A 20,202-nucleotide genomic window follows, 5' to 3' on the forward strand; every position below is an offset into this window, starting at 1 on the left:
AATATGGTAGCTATATTAGGTCAGAAAAGTAAAAGCATTACTAAGGTACACCATTTATAAATATACATGATTTTATGAAACAGCGAGAACATTCAAAAGAGGAGGTTAAATGTCTAAGAGATACAAATGGCAAAAAAAAAGCAAATATTAAAATGACTACTTTTCACAAGTTTTTACAAAAGGAGGATACGGACAAATCAACCTGTTCCTATATAGTTTTAAATAACTTTAGCATAAGCGAGGCAGAAGTATTAAAGGGAATAGGAGCTCTTAAAATAAACAAATCGCTGGGCTGGATGAGTTCCTCCCATTAGTACTCAAAGAAATGAAAGAAGTTATTTACAAACCGCTAACCAAGATCATGCAATAGTCTCGTGACACAGGAGTTGTACCGACAGACTGGAGAATTGTAAACATAATATCGATCCCCAAAAAGGGAAACAAAACCAAACCAGGTAACTACAGACCAATAAGCCTGACATATGTAAACTAATGGAAACTATAATAAGATCCAAAATGGAAAATTACCTACAGGTTATCAGTATCCTGGGAGACAGTCAACACGGTTTTAGTTAAGAGAGATCGTGTCCAACTAACCTGCTTGATTTTTTTGAGGATGCAACATTGATAATGGATAATTGCAAAGCATATGACATGGTTTATTTAGATTTCCAGAAAGCTTTTGACAAAGTCCTGCATAAAAGATTAATTATCAAACTGAACACAGTAGGGATTCAAGGAAACGCATGTTCATGCAGGGAGTGGTTAACATGTAGAAAACAGAAAGTACTGATTAGAGGAGAACCTCAAAATGGATCGAGGTAGCCAGTTGAGTACCACAGGGATCAGGATTAGGTCCTCTGCTATTCCTAATCTACGTTCATGACTTGGATTCTGGTATAGTAAGCAAACTTGTTAAATTTGCAGACGACACAAAAATAGGAGGAGTGGCAAACACTGTTGCAGCAGCAAAGGTCATTCAAAATGATCTAAACAAGATTTAGAACTGGGCAGACACATGGCAAATGACATTTAATAGAGAAAACTGTAAGGTACTGCACGCAGGCAATAAAAATGTGCATTATAAATATCATACGGGAGATACTGACATTGAAGAAGGAATCTATGAAAAAGTCCTAGGAGTTTATGTTGACTCAGAAATGTCTTCATGTAGACAATGTGGGGAAGCTATAAAAAAGGCCAACATGATGCTCGGATACATTGTGAAAAGTGTTGAATTTAAATCAAGGGAAGTAATGTTAAAACTGTACAATGCATTACTAAGAGCTCATCTTGAATATTGTGTTCAGTTCTGGTCAACTTGCTATAAAAAGGATATTGCTGCTCTAGAAAGAGTGCAAAGAAGAGCAACCAGAACTATTCCAGGTTTAAAATGGATGTCATATGCAGACATGGTAAAAGAATCAACACTATTCCGTCTTGAACAAAGAGAATACGTGGCGACCTGATTCAAGCATTCAAAATTCTAAAAGGTATTGACAGTGTTGACCCAAGGGACTTTTTCAACTTGACAAAAGAAACAAGGCCCAGGGGTCACAAATGGAGATTAGACAAAGGGACATTCAGAACAGAAAATACAAGGCACTTTAGACAGAGAATTGTGAAGGTCTGGAACCAACTCCCCAGTAATGTTGTTGAAGCGGATACCCTGGGATCCTTCATGAAGCTGCTTGATGAGATTCTGGGATCAATAAGCTACTAACAACCAAACAAACAAGATGGGCCAAATCTTGTTCTTATGTTTGTATTCACTCCTGATTTATAACAAATCAACCCTTTGTGTATTTAGGTGTTAAAAATAATATGTAGTCAGCGTTTATTCTGTACAATCTAAACAATGACTGGCCTGCAAATGTGTTTTCAACCAACTGGAATTGCTGTACAAATAAAATCAAATGCCATATTTCTTCTTTAGAGATCTGACAAGGTCATCTTCTAAACCAGCTTGATGAACACAGTTGAATAATTCTTGCACAACTGAAAGAGAAAATGGATTTTAGACTAATCATCAGCCTGTTTTCAGAGCAATGAAATCAGTGTAGTGTTATAAAACTTGCAAGACACTACTCTTAACAATACAGTAAAGTTAATGTACTGTAATGCTGTTACTGTTTTTATTACTTTCAGAAAATATGCCTTTAATCTTGTATTTACTTTAAAATAGAACCTAAAAATGACTTTTCACTTGCTTCAGAACATGCTTCAGTACTTACCAGTCTTTTCTGCTGCAGACATAAACATGACTGCCATGTCAAACCTTTTCACTTCTGCAAGGTTCTTCAGAATCTCTAAAATAACCGAATGCTCGTCATGCCTACAATGTGTAAAAAATACAAATAATAATAAATAAGCTAATTTGAATTTTTTTTTTTGTTTCTGCTGTTGCACACAAAGGCAGTGATATTAAAATAAAATCAAGATCAAGTCTTTGAGAATGTTATGACAAAGTCTTTCTTGAGGTCTTTAAAAATGGAGAAATGTGTTGTCAGTGACATTTTTATTTCATAGGGTTTGGTGTTGTCTCAACCCTCAAATGGTCTGATAATTTCTTAATAGCCCCATTAAGAGAAATTGAGTGCAGGCTGGTCTTTAGCAAACACTAACTGCATATGTGCGAATAAGCCAATTATTCCTATGTACTCACGTCAATTGATTGCAGAAACATATTCTGTCCCTAAAATGTAGGTTCCGTGTCTGTCTGTCTGTCTGTGTGTGTGTGTGTGTGTGTGTGTGTGTATGTTTTTATATACTTAAAAGGTATTCCTTGCTGCTTGATCTGGTAGCTTGACTGACTCAACTGCACAATTATAATAATTATACAAAGGTAGTACTACTTGAATGAATGAGGTTGGCCAAAACTAGCAAAGGTTTAGTACTGGAGAACAAAAGGTAAAGGCAACATTGGATGTTATATGTCTTTTATACATCTGTTAAAACAAATAAAACAATGTTTAGTCAGTTTAATCACAAGCCATTTTTGTTTTTTCTAATATTTTTTCTCTAATGTAAATCTGACTTGACATTTTGTACCTGATATAAAATTTCACCCCTCTGTTTTTTCTCCCCTCCTTCATTGGTTGCTTTTAGGTTACCCTGTCATCTACTGTGCAGAGAAATGACAAGCCTACTAGACAGCTACTTACATGGTATAAGAAGTGTGTAGAATATTTAGAATCTGGTTAAAAATGTCAGGTTCCAATGACTTCTGAAAGAGTTTGGGGTAGGCTGATGGCTCAATTTGCTGGAAAAAAGAAAAAAAGTGATTTCAGTTAGTTACTTATCATGGCAGAAGACAAAGTCCAAATTACAAGGAATCCCTTATCTAGACTATTCTACAGCATGTTTATAACATACTGGACATCCCACACCACAGCTGTGGAAGACATCTTAAAACAAGATATTTACAGCTGGAAATTAGAACACAGACATGATAAAGTCTAGTGTGAAATATGCATTTATAGTATTGCAAGTCGGCTGCATGCCTCTTAGGTTGAGAGCTCTACGGATTTCACAAATAAAGACTATTGTGTCATATAACCAGATTCTAATGCTATTAAAAGTTGTGCCAAAGAATGCGTCTACCAGGTTTTATTACAATGTGATAAGTATAGGGCAGATGATTCAATGGTAATACAATATTTACCTAATAAGTGATGTCACCGCAAATACTCTACGGCATGCAAATCACAGATCCCAGGGGTATATAAATGATCATGATACCCTGGAATTATCTACATTTGTATTCTATACTTCATTTATTTTGGTTTATTTCAAGTGGCTTATGCTATAAACTAGAAAGCCATTTGGAATTATTTCTATCAAACCTATAGTTTCTGATCATGATCACATTTAGCATACAGTGCTTCTATAACTCTTCAAATAGTGCGGCATACCTTGAGGTACTTGTATTTCATTTCTGGGTAGGCTTTCAGCTTCCTCAAATCTGTTTCCAGCTGAAAGGAGTTTGCAGGAGGTGAAGGCATGGACAAAGACTCGGCTATGGAAGGTGATAGTTTCTTCTGATCTGCAGTATTTTCCACAGTAACAAATCTTACAGTTGACTGCTTCTCTGCATTGTCTTCAAGATGCTCTCTGTTATACAAAAAGTCATGTCATGATCTTAAGATGTCACAACCTGACTAGATGAAGTAGACAAGGTTAGATGGAGTAGACCTGGATTGAAAAAAAGTCCATGCATCTAATATAAAATTTTACTCTTATGAAAGTTTGTTTTTTTTTGTATGTGAAAGTATTAGACTTCAGTATGTACAATCAAAGTCCCTTATTCAAAATAAAGGAATGCCTCCAAATCTCTCAAGATTAAGTGCTTTATTCCGAGCTTCTGTTTATATAAACTTCTTTCATGTTACTTCAGAGGTTTGAGGCTACGCTCAGTTGTTCTACGTATAAGTAAGCGTTATATTACATAAATAAAGCTACATACTGGTAGGAGCCTTCTTTAGAATGACTGTAAAATTCAATTACCTTTCACAGGAATCTGCTGGAATATCAGAGATCTCCTCTATTTTAAGCATTTTGGCACTGGGGGCACATTCCACTGCTTCTTTGCTTCCAGTAAGTTCTGTGATCACGGAGAATGGCGCTTTACATTCTGCTGAGGTGTTTGCTATTAATTGAAGGTCAGTGCCAGGCAGTTCACCTCCAACTTCTTCAATAACCATTCGTCTCAATGGCTTCTAGGGAGGGAAGGAGAGAGAGACAGAGAGAGAGAGAGAGAGAGAGAGAGAGAGAGAGAGAGAGAGAGAGAGAGAATGAGAATACCTGAGCATACATCCTTTTTTTCTAAATGTGCTCCAATTTTATTGTATAGCTACAACTGCCAGGTTTTTACCTGTTTTTAATCATTCAGTTATGTTGCTTGAATATTGCGATGTAATATTGATAAAACATATTGAACTAATTTAAGGTAACACACACATTACGAAATATTTGATCATTTTGGCTTAAACCACTACAAAATGCACTGTTTTTATTGTACCGAGCCATGACTTTAGAGGTTCATAATCCACATTTAGTTCTTTCAGAGACATCAATACTGTGTTTTACAAAGAACACCTTTCAACAGCGGTAATAATTAATGCTTTCATCAAAATGGTATAACAAATGTTTCTTTTCTTTAAATGAAATACTGCATTTTGTGTTGATGTATTTCACTGGTGTTTTGACACAGCTGCAATTGTTTCTAGGACAAAAAAAAAATACCAAACGACAACAAAAACACACTGTTGGTAGCTATGGAAACAGGTACTTCACAACAGAGATCATATCGAGAGAGACCAGAGGATATATTAAAAAAAAAAGGTATTTAACCATTGATATTGTGCTAAATGTACCAACAGCCATCAAAAGTAATTAGTCAATTTAATAATACTTAAGTTATGATGTTCTCGCCATAACATTTTCAGTTAGTAGTTACTATTGACTAGTGCCACTCAGATAATATATCCGTGGAATATCAAATCCATTTTTATGATTTTAACAGTGGTATTTAGACCTGCCAGCGTTTTGATTAATCATTCAAAAAATAAACGTGATTGCAGAAAATGCTTCTGGAAACGTCTCTCAAAGAAGAAGTCAAGTCTACTAGAAGCAGGTTTCATGGAACATGGTTCCTGGTGTATGCTGGGCTTCAGTAACCCCCTGCCAAGTACAAAAATAATACCTTACAAAGGGTCCTACATCTACAACATGTGGAATAAAATCTCATGGCAAAAGCCAGAGCACAGTATAATGCATTCATCTCTCAAAGGAGATAATCAACACTGAAGCAGGAGCATGAATAGCAGTGTTAGAAAATCTACTTTGCATCAGACAATGAAACAGCGTTTAAGCTGCTGCATTACCTTGTGGGCTTATTAAAATGCCTTTCTCTAACCCTAGAAAACCATTCCCTAGCATATTTTTATAAAAGAAAACTACTTGTCCTGTGCACAAAAGATCTCTTTATGCTTCAAATGTTCCAGTGCACTTAATAAAGTAGTTCAAAGGGTACTTGAGCCCTGGTTTGTTCATCTTTTCCTTGAAAGCTCTTCTGCTGTATATAAATGAGCTCCAATAAATCCTCACTAATTTAAGAGTACTTCATTTGGCCTGGTTGACTGAAAACATGACAATGTTTTGCTTTATATATGTGTTGTTTATTTGAGCTAATTCAATGACTAAGTTTGTGACTTAAAGCAGCTTACTTGACGACACAATGGTGGCTGTTAGGCATTCATAACACAACTATTCAAATTGATAGAATTACACTAGATGTGGTACAAAGATTACTGGTACAATTTAAACAAATCTGTCAATAAAACCCCACCATGCATATAAGGACCAAATGTTTCTATACACCCAGATTGTTAAAAATTATATAATATATATATATATATATATATATATATATATTATATATATAATCAGATATATTATATATATATATATATATACTTTGTATCAATAGATCTATCTATCTTCTTGTTCGTCTGTCAGAAGTGTAGAAAATGTGGGAGGTTTTATGGCTATATTCTAGTCAAACAGATAGATAGACAAGCAGACAGTCCACATCTTTACACCCTCCAAATACCGATATAAGATCAACTCCAAATGAATGCAACAAATGCCTTCATTTGGTTAACGTTATCACTAAGCAACACATATCCAACTGTCACATCTATATATTTTTATAATATTTTAGATATTCATGCCATGCTGTCTATGACCTTGTATTTCCAAAAAAAAGAAAACAGAAATGTTACAATATGTGGTCTTTTGAAACTGCATCCACTGAATATGTTAGTGCGTGGTGAAATACATGGAATTGTATATGTTTATTACATAACAAAAGGACCTTGAGTAAGTTGTTTTTTTTAATTAGCATATGGTAAACATGACTGAACAAAAACAATAAAATCAATCACACTTTTTTTTTCCCCCCCGCAGAGTTTTTAAAAGCTATAAAGACCACACGGGGAGGCTAAAGATTAAGACATTAAACATTCTAAAAAGGCTGCTTTACTAATTATACAACCATTGATTTCCAATAAACCTACCTACCTTATCATGTGCTACTCTGACAATTAACACAAAAAAAAATGTTATTGATGAGCATTTATGCTGAACATCTTTTATGAACATTAGTTGTTCAATTATTTCCACAGAATATAATGTGTTACTCAAAGCCTTTGCAAAGACAGCTGAAAAAAAGCTGTCACATTTAAAAACTGGCAGGGCTCTTACTCCTAAGAAAGGTCAACACTAGATTTAAATGTCAATGTCATGTTCAATGCATTTAACATTAAGGGGAAAAAAAAGCACTTGCAAAATAAATATCAAATTCCTAAATTGTTTGCCGATATTAAGATTCATAAAGGAATTTTTTTTTTTTTTTTTTACAATTAGATGAACCATTTAAGTTTACATTGAGGTTCTTTATGTAAACTATTATGTTCTTGAACTTTGGTCTTCATTTAACCTCCAGCTCTCAAATATATTCCTCTGTAAACTGGCAAATGCGTGGAAACCCTTATTTTGGCACATGGATGACATTCAGCTTGCACAGACTCAGTCAGATACAAACTACACTAATCAAATGAAGTAACAGCTTCAGAAACTTGTTATACAATTAACAGGTTTCGTGACGTTTCAATGAAGAACCTGTGTTTTGTTTTTTTTTTTTTTTTTTAAAACGGCATTTTGGATACTCCTCTGCTTTCTGAATATGAGCTTCAACAAAATCTAAAAATGAAAACATCTACAGCCATCTTTCAGCAATATCAGCAGAAACACAGACTTCACGAGTCTTGGAGAACTACAAGCCTTAACGCCGAATGCAGATAAAGCTGTCTTTCAAGGTGTAACAAAACATATGGACTGGACATTTCGTGTTTTGTGGGAAACTATTGTCCCCTCACGTTGATAGTATCCTCCAGGGAACAGCATGGCCCTCAGCACTTGGCTTCGAGCAACACAATCTCCTCTCAAAACACGACATTCCATTCTGGGACAACAGTTTTCAACTACACGCATCAACTCCAGGCCTTATTTGTATGTGTTTACAAATACAACACTGGTTAACAAAACACTTATTTTCAAATGCTGCCTTTTTTTTATGGTGCAACAATTAACCAATGCATCGATTATTGATCATCTATCCTTAAATTTCCAGAGCTTCGATTACATATTGGTGAATCGAGGCATAAAATTAGAATCCAGTTTGAAATCTCCTGTTGCTGGTTTGCATTAAGACCTTGAGTGTGCATCTTTTGGTGCTATTACGGCAGAAACAACATCAGCGCGTTGCTAGGATACGCACTTTAGGCCTCAACATTCACGCTAGATATATAAAATTAGTTGAGTTGCTTCACTGGTGAGTATGCATTTTTTTGCACTAAATTCTTAATCTTCTTCATCATTTTCTTCTTCTTGGTCATAGGCTGGAAACCTAGTGCCATTGTTTATTATTATTATTATTATTATTATTTACTTATTTTACATCAAAACTTGCTCGAAAACTCACCAGATTTGGTAGGTTGGTAGATGCTTATGGGAAGATGGAAAATGCTAATGAACATATGTCGTAAGTCACATAGTTTGGCTGCCATATTGGATTGAAAAAAAAACAAAAACATTTTGACTAAATGACTAAATGTAAAAATCCGTCTTTCGCAAACCACTTATTTCAGAGTGCTGAAAGTTGAAAAAACTTGCTGAGGGATAGTCCAAGATTAACTGGTATTCGTAAGAAGCTGAACAGTTGTGTGGTACGGCAATCATGCTGCATGATGGAAAAATCGCACAGTACAGACGTCATAATCACAAAATACAAAGATCTTCTCCCAAACCGCTAGCCCGATTGAACCAAAAATTGGCACACACGATCCTAGTGTTGTTGTCTTTAAAGGTTGTTCAAGGGAAGTTGCTACAATAAAAAAAAACATGGCTGCCACGTTGGATGACATCATCAACTTACAAAACTGGCTTATAACTCATTGTAGAGTGCAGACAGGGTCATGGTTACTATGGAACACACATATAGTAACCCATGTATGCATTCTGTACCATTTGCTAAGGTGTTTGGTACTGGAAGCTGTAAAGTTCTTGGCAACTCTAGTTTTTATTATTATCACACTGTTACAGGTACATCTGATGTGGATGCACGCATATTTTTTTCAGTTGTTAACTCAAGTCCTTTAAAATAATTGGAAGTGTTCTAAGTTGAATGCAAGCTGTGCATTTTTGTTTAACTATTATGCACAAGTGTTTTTAGTTATTAAATCTTCTGTTAAAAAAAACTAAAGTTTGCTCTTTATTTTGAAACAAAATGTCAATCCATCGATTATCGTTGATAAATGCCTATACGATAAATCGAATAAGAATTTAGGTTGCCGACTGCACTACTACTTTTTATAGTGTGCACAATAATGATATTTTCCATCTCTCAGCTCTGTGCACTAATATATTCCCCTAGACTTCCATCTAAATTATTTATACCATTTTATTTGACTTCTTGTCCTGACTTGTGTGTCTGTAGTTAAATCGGGAAATTGTTCTTTTATTATATATTGATAAGGGAGACAGAATGAGTCATAATAGCATACTTTATGGGCAGAACTAAATGGATTCTGGCAAAATCCAAACCACTCTGCAGCATTCTTTATTTTCAGTGGTTTTTCGTCATCCTAAGACACCTGCAGACAAAACACCCTGTAGAAAAGCACTGCTCAGAGGCATGAGATTGACCCAGAAATCAAAAGTTGCACAATTTTCAACAACTTCTGGACACTTTTTCTGTTCACTTATTTTTTAATTATTACATAGCCATTATATCAATTAGACTACATGTTAACAATAAAGGGGTCATCCATGCTCATCAGTTAATAAACAGAACAAATATGGCTTACTCCATAGCTGTTTACTGAGCACATATTAGTCGTTTACAGTACATGTGAGGACAGCCAGATTAAACTTTTTATGCTCGTGTTATTATAGCTCACTTAATGTTTAATTTGAGGTAGTGACTACCTGGCCCGTATGGGTTTAACGTATAAAAATCCATGGTCTTGTGAATTTGTAGACTATTCTGGTAGAAAGGCATTTAAAATGTAATTTTCTGTAGCAGCATGTCATTATTTACTTACTGTTGATCGCAGGTGAGGTGGTTTATTTATTGGCTGTACAATTCTTCTTTGTTCAGTATTCTTTGCTTGTTGGTCTGCAAGATATTCCTTTGACAAGAGACCTTTTGCAACCATTTCCTTTAAATAGGAAGTGAAATTTAAAAAAAAAAAAAAAAAAAAACACATTTTAAACATAATATAATGTAAATTCTTGACCCAACTTGAAATGCCCAATTCGAATGTCACCTCACGACTTACTAATCAGGAAGACTCAACATTAGGTAAGAAACATACATTCCTCCAATAGAGGAAAGGGCCCATTCTGGGACATGTCTGGCTGGTCTGGTGGGGAGCCTGGCCAGCAGGTTGCTGAAGTACAGTGAGGAAAACTAACCACAGATGATATTCCCCTCCCAAATAGCAGGAGTGCAAAGTTCTACTTTAGTGTTTCTGTCGGCCCCAAGTCAAGATTGACAAAAAAGACAAATATTTGAATCAACAAGCTCTTGATCACCAGACTCACTCTGCTTTACTGGATGAGCCACTGCGGACCCCCAGCAGATCACAGTAATTAGAGATGTGCTTCAAAACTTTCATGAGTAAGACAGAAAATCGATAACACTCCGGAACACAACGTCTATGAATTGACAATTTGCCTTCACTGACTGTAAATGCATTTCAGCCAATTTAAAGAGATGAACTATACCTCCGATAGACCCATTCTTATGTCTTTAACTTGGTTATATCCATTTACACTTCGATAACAATGTATTACATACTGGGTTTGACATTATCGTATACTGTGTATAAAAATGCTTACATACATTATTGATTTTTCGCGAAGCAATGCGTCTGTTCAGTAACAAAGCTAAAGTTTCGGTGGTTTCATCAAACAAAGGACCAAGGTCCAAAGTCGTAATTCTACACAAGTTTCAGCCGTTTTATAGATTGATTTTCTCCTTACTATAGAAATGTTATGTTTTGTAGACAAATCCACTTGTTTCTAATATTTCAAGTTTGTCACTTCAAACTTATGAATGTGAAATATATATATATATATATATATATATATATATATATATATATATATATATATATATATATATATATATATATATATATTATATATATATTTTTCAAATAAATATTTGAGTACAGACAAAATATTTGATATTTAAGAATTCAATCTAAAATATAAATGTATTTGTATGAGGTCTCAAAACAACTTTGAGAACTCTGACAAACTTTTTAAATCTTTTGAATACTTTTCAATTCACATTTTTTGCAAAAAATGTGATGAAGTGAATAATTGCAGCCATCTATTTCTTGTAACTTTTTCCTCATCCACAAAAGCAAAACTTTTGCCACAAAAGATTTTTGAACTTTTGTGGTAAGCAAAAACTTGATTTGATAAAATGTTGAATAAAACAAGTGATTATTTAACTATCATGAGAATATTTTAAGTCCTATAATTATCAATATTTTCAACATGACATGTTTCATTGTTAAGATTTGTTTACTAATCTATATTCTCTATCATGATGATCTTCTAAAGTTTTCCAACTAGCACTTATAACTAAAAATAGCTGTATAAATAGTTGTGGCAGAGCAGAGCTCTGCCCTTTATAAATTGGCAGTCATGGGGTTAAATTCCCCTACCTGCCTGGGTTTATTGTGTTCAGGTGGCTGGGGTTGATTACAGTAATTAACGATCAATCAGCACCCAGCCACCTGACATAAAAGGAGGCCTCGGCTTCCCATTACGGAGAGGAGGGAGCTGAGGAAGCAAGCTGGTGTTTGTGCTTGCTGTTTTTGGTTTGCTGGTTTTGTGATTATTTTTTTTTTGATCCAGTGATGGCATCGCCCAGCTTGGAAACCTTTATTTTTCTAAGTTTTACTTTGTGTTTCGTTATGTGTGTTTAAATACCCTTGTGCACTTTTATTTTGTGCTTATTTATAATAAAAGTAGTATTTTTTTTGAACTGCAGTCTGTCTCTGGGCCTCTATTCACTCGCCAGCCTGTCACAATAGTATTAAAAAAAAAAAAAGAAGATGATTGCAACCCAATTAGTTTTGAATCTCCAAAAAGTAAAACAGGCAGTGTTCTAGATGGTTGGTTGGTTTGTTTGTTTTATATATATATATATATATATATATATATATATATATATATATATAAAATGGGATACTTCTATTGGGTTCCTGACAGTTCTGGCAGTGTATGTAGTTCATGGTTCTTTGCATAATAGGCACCAGTACTGAATTGTCTAAACAAATTAGCAACTTTGTTGAACAAATAACTTACAGCAAAGCCCTATTTTGATGTTACATGCAGAAAAATGAGTACTAGTAGTTTTTATCATGTGTACATGTTATGTTGTGGTTGACTACATGAACCGTCTACATTCAAAGTTATAAGCTGTTATAATCTTATTACCTGTCATGCACATTCACTGTATCGGGCTCAAATGTGCATTTTGGAAAGAAATGTTACAACAAACATGTATTTTAATTTAAACACATGACATCTAGTACAACACTTGGTTAAGAAAGTTCTGTCTCTTTGCCTTGCCACAGCAAAAAAAAAAAATCTTACTGGCTGCAAAGCAAGTCAGTCATTAGGGAAAGCATCTAGTTTGTTACTGAAACCAAAGGTGGTCTTGAAAGGGCAGGGAAATGACTAAGGGAGTCCGTGACAACTTGAAAACAAAGATTTCTTTAACCTAATGTATTACTAGATAGCATGCTTTAAAATAAAACATATCTTTGTTGTGACAAGCGTTTCTTTTAGAACTGCACATGTACATAGTGAATGGATATGCTTGAGAACTGGATTCACTTTCAGATTTAAATGTTGCATCTCCCTTTTCAATCTTACCTTCTTTAGCCTCTTTCAGTTTACCAAGTGCTGCTCTTGCAGTCCCCCGCCTGGCAAAAGCCTTTGAGTAAGTGCCATCCAGTGCTATAGCACTGCTGCAGTCATCTTCTGCCTCAGCATACCTGAAGAAAACTATCATAGTAACACTATGGAGGGAACAGTCGTGACCCCCCCCCCCCCCCCCCCCAAAAGATCCCACTGCATTTTGTTGGACCAGCATACTTGATTACAAAGAATATTAAAATCGGCATGTATTGTTTTACACAGTTGTATGATAAAACATTACTCAGCAATATTGTGGGTCTTAAATTAAATGAGTTATAATATACACTTATTCTATTAGCCTATATAAGTATAAGTCAATACATTAAAGCATGATTTTTGTGTATGGCCCTATGTGAACAAATATCTTACTTTTGAAGCTTTAAATAGGCCATGGCCCTGTTTGCTGGTAAAAGTGCATTAGTGCCATCTGCTGCCATTCCTTTGGCATAGCACTCTATCGCTGCTTCATATTTTCCTTCTTTGAAATAACCATTGCCCTGACAAAAAACAAAAAAACCAATTACAATCCACACTCTTTGGATGAAAGGATCTATGCAGTTTTGTTAGAGTTAAAGAACATTTATCTAAATGTGCATTTATTGTTAAGTATTTAGTTTTAAAACCTAGATCCCATTTAATCAATATGTTATTGGGGAATATATGTTTTCCTTAACCATTCAGCAAGATTACAGTAGATACTATATTAGCAAGATATATGTATGTTCTATCTGAAAAGCATGACAATGTACACAGTACCAAAAGACGGCTCCTAGAGACGGGTCCATCTAATTGTGCAAATATTTCTAGCCCTACTTACAAGATCTTTCTGAGTAATTGCTTGCTGTTTAGCCTGCTGCTGTTCTATTCTTTTCTTCTCGTTCTCATCAACCACTGCTTCCTTTTCTTTGCTGTCTGACACATGCTCATGTGAAGCCAGAATCTACAGGAAAAAAAAGAAAGTCAGACTAAAAAAACGTTGGCAACGTTAATATTTTATAACATATGAAAAATATACTGTATCTTGCTAAAATATTTGCCACACTAGACCAAATCCCAACCTGGTTTAATTATATTATCCGTTTGAGAATGGACATTGAGATATGGCAACAAATGTAGGCCACTTGTCACGTCTACTTCAAAGGAATATTGAGGGCCTCTTTCCAGACCCTATTGTCTACCTGATAAACTTGCATGCAGTGGCTTAAAGCCAAGTAATGGATTGCAATGGAGACTAACCACCCACTGAGAAGTTAACCCATAAAGAGAATGTAAGCACTTTGGTGGGACTATGTTATTGTTAATGGCCATCTTCTTCAGTCAATGTGACATGTTTCACAAGCATGACATAAATAAACTATTAAACAAGGCGTATCAGCAAACATTTACCAAGCTAAGGATATAAACAGAGTTGAAAAGTAGTTCTGAGTCAACCAGTAATTAGTACTGTAAAAAACAGATCACTAAGAGTTTACGCAACGTGAAATATCACGTTATAACAAACGTCTATATCCTCTAGAACAAATATTTAAGCAATATCAAAATATCACTAACATACCTTGTGTATTTTCTTCAGTTCATTCTGTGCTTCAAAGTTTTCAGGATCCAGCTTCAGAACCATCTCATAATCTTAAAAAACAAAAGTCAACTGATGTGTTAATGCAAGCAAACATCATTATCTTTTCTGACTTCTACAAATACAAACACAATAATACATAATGTTGTATAGATATGTTTGACAGATGACTCCATGTACATTTCTACCAATGTAGCTGACATACCTTCTTTAGCACCCTCGTTTTTTTTTTGAGCAAATCGAGCAGCTCCTCTTCTTGCATAAGCCTTGGTATAGTTTTTGTCGAGTGCAATGGCTAAATTACAGTCCGATTCAGCTACAGCATACCTTCAAAAATAAATTATTGAATACCTTAAAGTTAGACTACCAGCAGAATAATATTTTAATAAAAAAAATTACACCAGCATGACATTTAAAAAGTGGGGTAAACGTTCAACTTAAATACGATGACAGCTTCAACTATTATAAATAAATACATTAAATATCACCCAAATACAAAGTCTTCAAAATTAATGACTATTGTCCCAGTACAGCAGTTACTTACTTCTTTAGACGGAAGAAAGCAGCGGCTCTGTTTGTGGGGAGGACTGGATTGTAAGGATCTGCAGTCATACCTCTTGTGTAACATTCTATTGCATCGTCATATTTTCCTTCTTTGAAGAGATCATTGCCCTATACATTACAAAATTGTAATAAAAAAATACTCCTACAGTTTGTGTTAATTAAGTTATCCTTATGTCATAGAAAGTGTAGGTTCAACAGTAAAGCTGAACGTAAAACAAAATAGTGTTAGCTACATTTTAACAAAATGTCTGTTGAAAGTTACCTTGAAAGCAAATGGTTTTAAAACGAGTGGTCCTCAAAACTGTGACGTTAAATAAATATGTACCTAGTGTTGTGCCAGTGACACCAAAAATGGAAACTATCATGATCCTGGAGGGCCATTCCACTAAATTTAACCTATAAAATTAAAAGGTCCGGTTGGAGTTTTTTTTTTTTTTTTTTTTTTTTTTTTAAATATATCATTTAGTCGTCACCATTGTTTTTTTTTTTTTGTTTTTTTAACCCCGGTTTTCTCCCCAATTTGGAAATGCCCAATTACTATCTTTTATCCCAGTTCACCGCTGCAACCCCCCGGTGACTTGGGGAACAGAGGCTGAAAACGCATCCTCCGAAACGTGTTTCTGCCAATCCAGAATTTTTCGCACTGCGGATCCACAGCGAAGCCACCAGACGTATAGTGCCGGAGGACAACACAGATCTGAATGGCTCCACTGAAGACCTGCAAGTGCCCTATCAGCCACAGAGGTCGTTAGTGAGCGGTGAATGTATGGTACATCCTGGATTCTAACCTATGATCTCGGCTATAGGGCATCCTGCACTCCACGTGGAACGCCTTTACTGGATGCGCCACTCTAGTGTTGTTGCTAAGGGTTTAACATAAATCTTCGTACCTCTGCCATTTCACACTAAATGTGCTACACTGCCCATTTAATCTCAATATCAATGCCAAAAGACCTGGATGCTGCCGAGTTACTTTTGGTAAGGAATTTCCTGATACTACTGGTTTCAAGCTTACACCATAACTATTTAAACTATTTTACAAAAGTTTTTAGTAATGAATAAAGACAGATAATCGTAATATGCAATCTGTGGCTTTTGTTTCAGTGTAAACTACATTGAAGTATACCGTGCACTTTGCATACAACGTACATCCTCTGTTTAGCCTGCCACAATGCTTCTAAAACTTGTGGAAGGGTGCACGTTTTATTCAGACAACTACAGTATCCCATTATATCTTCTGCATATACAGCATAGGCCTCTTTTCTTATACTGAAATCTGACAGACACAGAAGGCCAGTTGTAATTTGCACAAAGGAAAAATAACAAATAACTACATAAACATTAATCCTTTAATTAATCTTTTAGTTGGTGGTAACTAGATTTGCAACATTAACAGTTTTATAGTCTGCCTCAAATAGTATGAGCCCAAAATAGGGATTCGCTGATGGAGGTAAGAAAATGTATTATTTAAATGCCTGAAGGTCCTAATTAGTAATTCAAAAGGTACAGCGATATTTATATCACCCACCGATTAGAATAATCCAACCGCACTGTCTAATAAATTAACAGCATAAATAATTAAACCCACTTTTTCTTTCTCAGAAAGTGCTTTATTTTTGTCTACATGAATCCCATCTTCTTCAGAGTCTGATTCATGTGATTCCTGTGTGCCGTCTTCTTTATCTAGATTTTCAAGTACTTTATCCTAAGAAAGGAGGGGGAAAAAAAAGTTGAAAGTTGTATATCCCCACATTGAAGATCATGTGAGTTTGCTCTCTGTGCACCGCTATAGTTTTTTTAGAAGACAAAAAAAATCACAAAAACTTGAACAAGAACATTTATTACTTGATGCAGCATTAAGACGCCAAAGACATACTAGGTGTAAAGGTTTACTGTTAGCATGTTTATGCAAGAAGCAAGATATTTGCAACATCTTACGGCAGCAAACAAATGATGACACGTATAAGATTTAACAATTATGGTTAATATATTCAGACGTTGTTGTTTGTACAAGTTAATCAAATTTATACAGCAAGGCTCTGCAAGATTATCATTAATTCCAGTAAAATGTTGTCATTTGAAATAATGTCCTTTGCGTGGACAACACATTGAAGTTAGAAATAAAAAATTTAAAAAATCATTGATTAAAAATAAATAAAAGAACGTTGCTGTACCTATTTTACGTAAGCTACTTCAAAAAAAATTATTTATTTTCTTCAGGGAAAACATAATATTCTGTAATGTTATAAAGCTACATCCATTGTTGCAAATCAGTGGGCAAGACTTAGGTACAATTATTAAAACAAAAACAGAAAAAGTCAAGGTTAACTTTTCAAATCTAATGCTGTGATCTGTTAGCACGAAACAACAGATATGACAGACTTTGATAAAGCCTCAGTTGCTGGGCTTCCACATACAAGGCTGAATATATTATTGATGTTTCACAAGAAAAAAAGTCTCAATGTGATGATTCTCGGGGTTACTCCAGAACAATTTACAGTAAACACTTTGACACATTAAATTAGTGCCATCTACTGCCCATACTGTCCCTATAATATTGACATGTGTGTTTGTACAGTAACTTATTCAGTCTCTGTACCCATGCTTCAAAAGGTACAACAATGTTTTTGGTTTCTATCGGTACAATATTTTCAGAATATTTACCATACAGAGTTCAAGAGCTTTTGACCTAATAAATGCGGGCTTACTTACCACATCAAATTTGTCCCATGCTTGGTAATCATACGATTTAATTCTGGAAGCTTTCTCCTTTTCATTCTTTGTATTGTTGGCAGCCACTTTGCTTTTGTCTTTTTTCTTACTCTTGTAATCCTTATTTCTTACCGGAGGCAAACTCTGCTGAAAAAAGTTGTAGGCAGGTTGGCATGAAAATAACTTCAAAAATACAAATCAGTTTAAAGGTAACCGTTTGACATTATTATGCAGTACAGTCACTAAGTTCAGTAAATGACGAACTTTGGGGTACATGTTATATTTTGCTATCACATTTTGCCATCCAATTTAAGACTATTGAATATTGTTATGTTTAGCAAGGGATCTCACCCTCTGTGTAATCTAGCCTAAGACTAAATATGTGACAAAGGCACTCAGTACTTCATTTAAAAAAAAAAAAAAAAATGTTACTTTAGTAAAAGAACATGTTTCCAATACGAAACTGAAAAACATGCATGGAATCAATACTGAATATGAAAACAGAATTTATAATTACAAGCACATTTGAATATGGTGAAATACACGCTTAACACTTCGCTAACAAAGTATTTACCACCGTGCTACATTTGTACCATTTGTTGCAAAGTCAAAAAAATCGAACTGCTAATGTTACATACTATTACATTTGTTTTCTGTTTAGAAAAAAAAAGTTAATTTAGCTTGAAAGGAAATGTTTTGTGAATATGGCCTTACAAAGTTTAATTCATTAAAATCCCCATTAAAATAAATAAATAAATACAATAAATAAATTGTTTACCATTTCAGGCTCAACTCCACTCTCCTTCCGCAGTTCCTCGTCTTTTTTCTTGATATCCTTTTCCCAGCTCCCCAGATCCCTCATGAAATCCTGCAGCTCTTCTGCATTCTGTCGCATTTGCAGCTGAAGCTCAACCGCTTTATTTTGCGATGCCATGATTGTAAATGTAATTACCTTTAACCCACAAAAAAGTTGACGGTTTAAAAGCATTGTTTGATAAAAAGTTCCTATATTCAAAAGTAGAGAACACCTCTCATAGCTCCCAGTATCAGCATTAACTTAAGTAACTTCTAAATAGCAATCAGTTAAAATAAAATAAAAAGTAAACCGTTAGGATTTTATTTGCATACAGAACAGTGCTTACTACAATTGAGATCGTAAACCTTAAGTAAAAAAAAAAACATACATTTTTGCTTACTCACTGTACATGTTAACCCTTAAGACCATTAACACAATCAGGCAGCCTTGTGCATCTTTAAATACTAGTTAGTTTGCTGTGATGCATCAGTCAAACAAAACCTTGCATCTGGGAGGGGTTGGGTGTTACTTTGCTTTTGCATAATCGACTCCTTTAATGTGCTTGAAACATTACAAAGACAGAAAACAGTCTCCTCTTATTTTCATGAATACATGGGTTTACCCCATTGAGAACTGGCTGCTAAATAATTTCCCATTTTAGTTATTAGCAAATATGCACACAAGCCACACAGACCTCCCTCCCCCTTCTTAAAGCAAGGACAGTTCAGCAAATTAGCAGTCAGTCGTTTTAAGTTTTGAAGAAAAAAAACAAAAAACACAACAACTGAAGACAACATTTTGAGTGGCTGAAACGAATATGGCGTTGGCCTGAAGTTTAAACCAATTTAAATGCACCGTATCTCTTTGTGTACACACCGTGTTTTATACGAGTGACAATGCCGCAAAGGCAAGCACGGAAAGTAAGCTCTGTCCCTCGAGCTTTTTAGGTTACTGTAATTTACTGTCTTTGATGGAAAACAATTTTCAAAACCGTAATTAATGATAATGTCAGAAGACTCCACACACACACACACACACACACGTGCGCGCACACGCAAAAAACCCCATTAAACATACTTTTTACAAAAGTAAACTCAGCTTTCATGTTATTTTACATTTTAATGAATGTCCTCTCTGGTGCAGCCCCAATTAATGTTGATAAATGATTCGGAGACAAAGTAGTTTTTTTTGTTTGTTTGTTTTTGTGTGTATGCGTTCTGCCGCGATGCAAAGCGCAATAATTTTGAGAAGCCATGCTTTGCACTGATTCCTAAAGTTTTAGAAACTCAGTATGCCATAAAAATCTAACAAAAGCATAATTACAAATGTCAGCTGTACAGACCCTATTATTGCTCACCTGAACCTGCGATGTCCGACACAGCTTTCAGTCGTTCTAGCTATTTCTACCACAGCCGTTTGGCGTTTGTGCGCAGCGCCATGACAGCAGTTCCCAGAATTCACAGTTACCAAAAAAAAAAAAAAAAAAAAA

At 34.9% G+C, this 20,202-nt stretch overlaps 1 protein-coding gene across 1 annotated transcript; it reads right to left on the reverse strand.

Annotated features, from left to right (window-relative positions):
• Positions 1-1,667: 1,667 nt before the first annotated feature.
• On the reverse strand, positions 1,668-20,162 carry LOC121319142 (RNA polymerase II-associated protein 3-like). Its single transcript, XM_041256322.1, has 17 exons — positions 20,071-20,162; positions 18,696-18,869; positions 17,918-18,064; positions 16,794-16,910; positions 15,186-15,313; positions 14,847-14,968; positions 14,624-14,694; positions 13,886-14,008; positions 13,438-13,565; positions 12,876-13,145; positions 10,970-11,066; positions 10,167-10,283; positions 4,507-4,718; positions 3,915-4,113; positions 3,165-3,262; positions 2,235-2,335; positions 1,668-1,998 (listed from the first exon to the last, which is right to left on the reverse strand). Exons 2-17 carry the CDS (start codon positions 18,849-18,851, stop codon positions 1,913-1,915), a joined length of 2,172 nt encoding a protein of 723 aa, XP_041112256.1. The 5' UTR covers positions 18,852-18,869; positions 20,071-20,162; the 3' UTR covers positions 1,668-1,912.
• Positions 20,163-20,202: the final 40 nt, after the last annotated feature.

This window comes from Polyodon spathula, chromosome 8 (genome assembly GCF_017654505.1).
Source record: "Polyodon spathula isolate WHYD16114869_AA chromosome 8, ASM1765450v1, whole genome shotgun sequence".
Classification (NCBI taxonomy): Eukaryota; Metazoa; Chordata; class Actinopteri; order Acipenseriformes; family Polyodontidae; genus Polyodon; species Polyodon spathula.

Bases quoted from the DNA above. Each gene is read 5' to 3' on its own strand.
- LOC121319142 (XM_041256322.1), bottom strand. From the start codon at position 18,851: ATGGCATCGCAAAATAAAGCGGTTGAGCTTCAGCTGCAAATGCGACAG. The intron at 14,009-14,623 runs GTATGTTAGTGA...TTTTTCCTGTAG, and splicing joins AACTGAAGAAAATACACAAG to ATTCTGGCTTCACATGAGCA. The intron at 13,146-13,437 runs GTAAGATATTTG...AGTTTTCTTCAG, and splicing joins GCCTATTTAAAGCTTCAAAA to GTATGCTGAGGCAGAAGATG.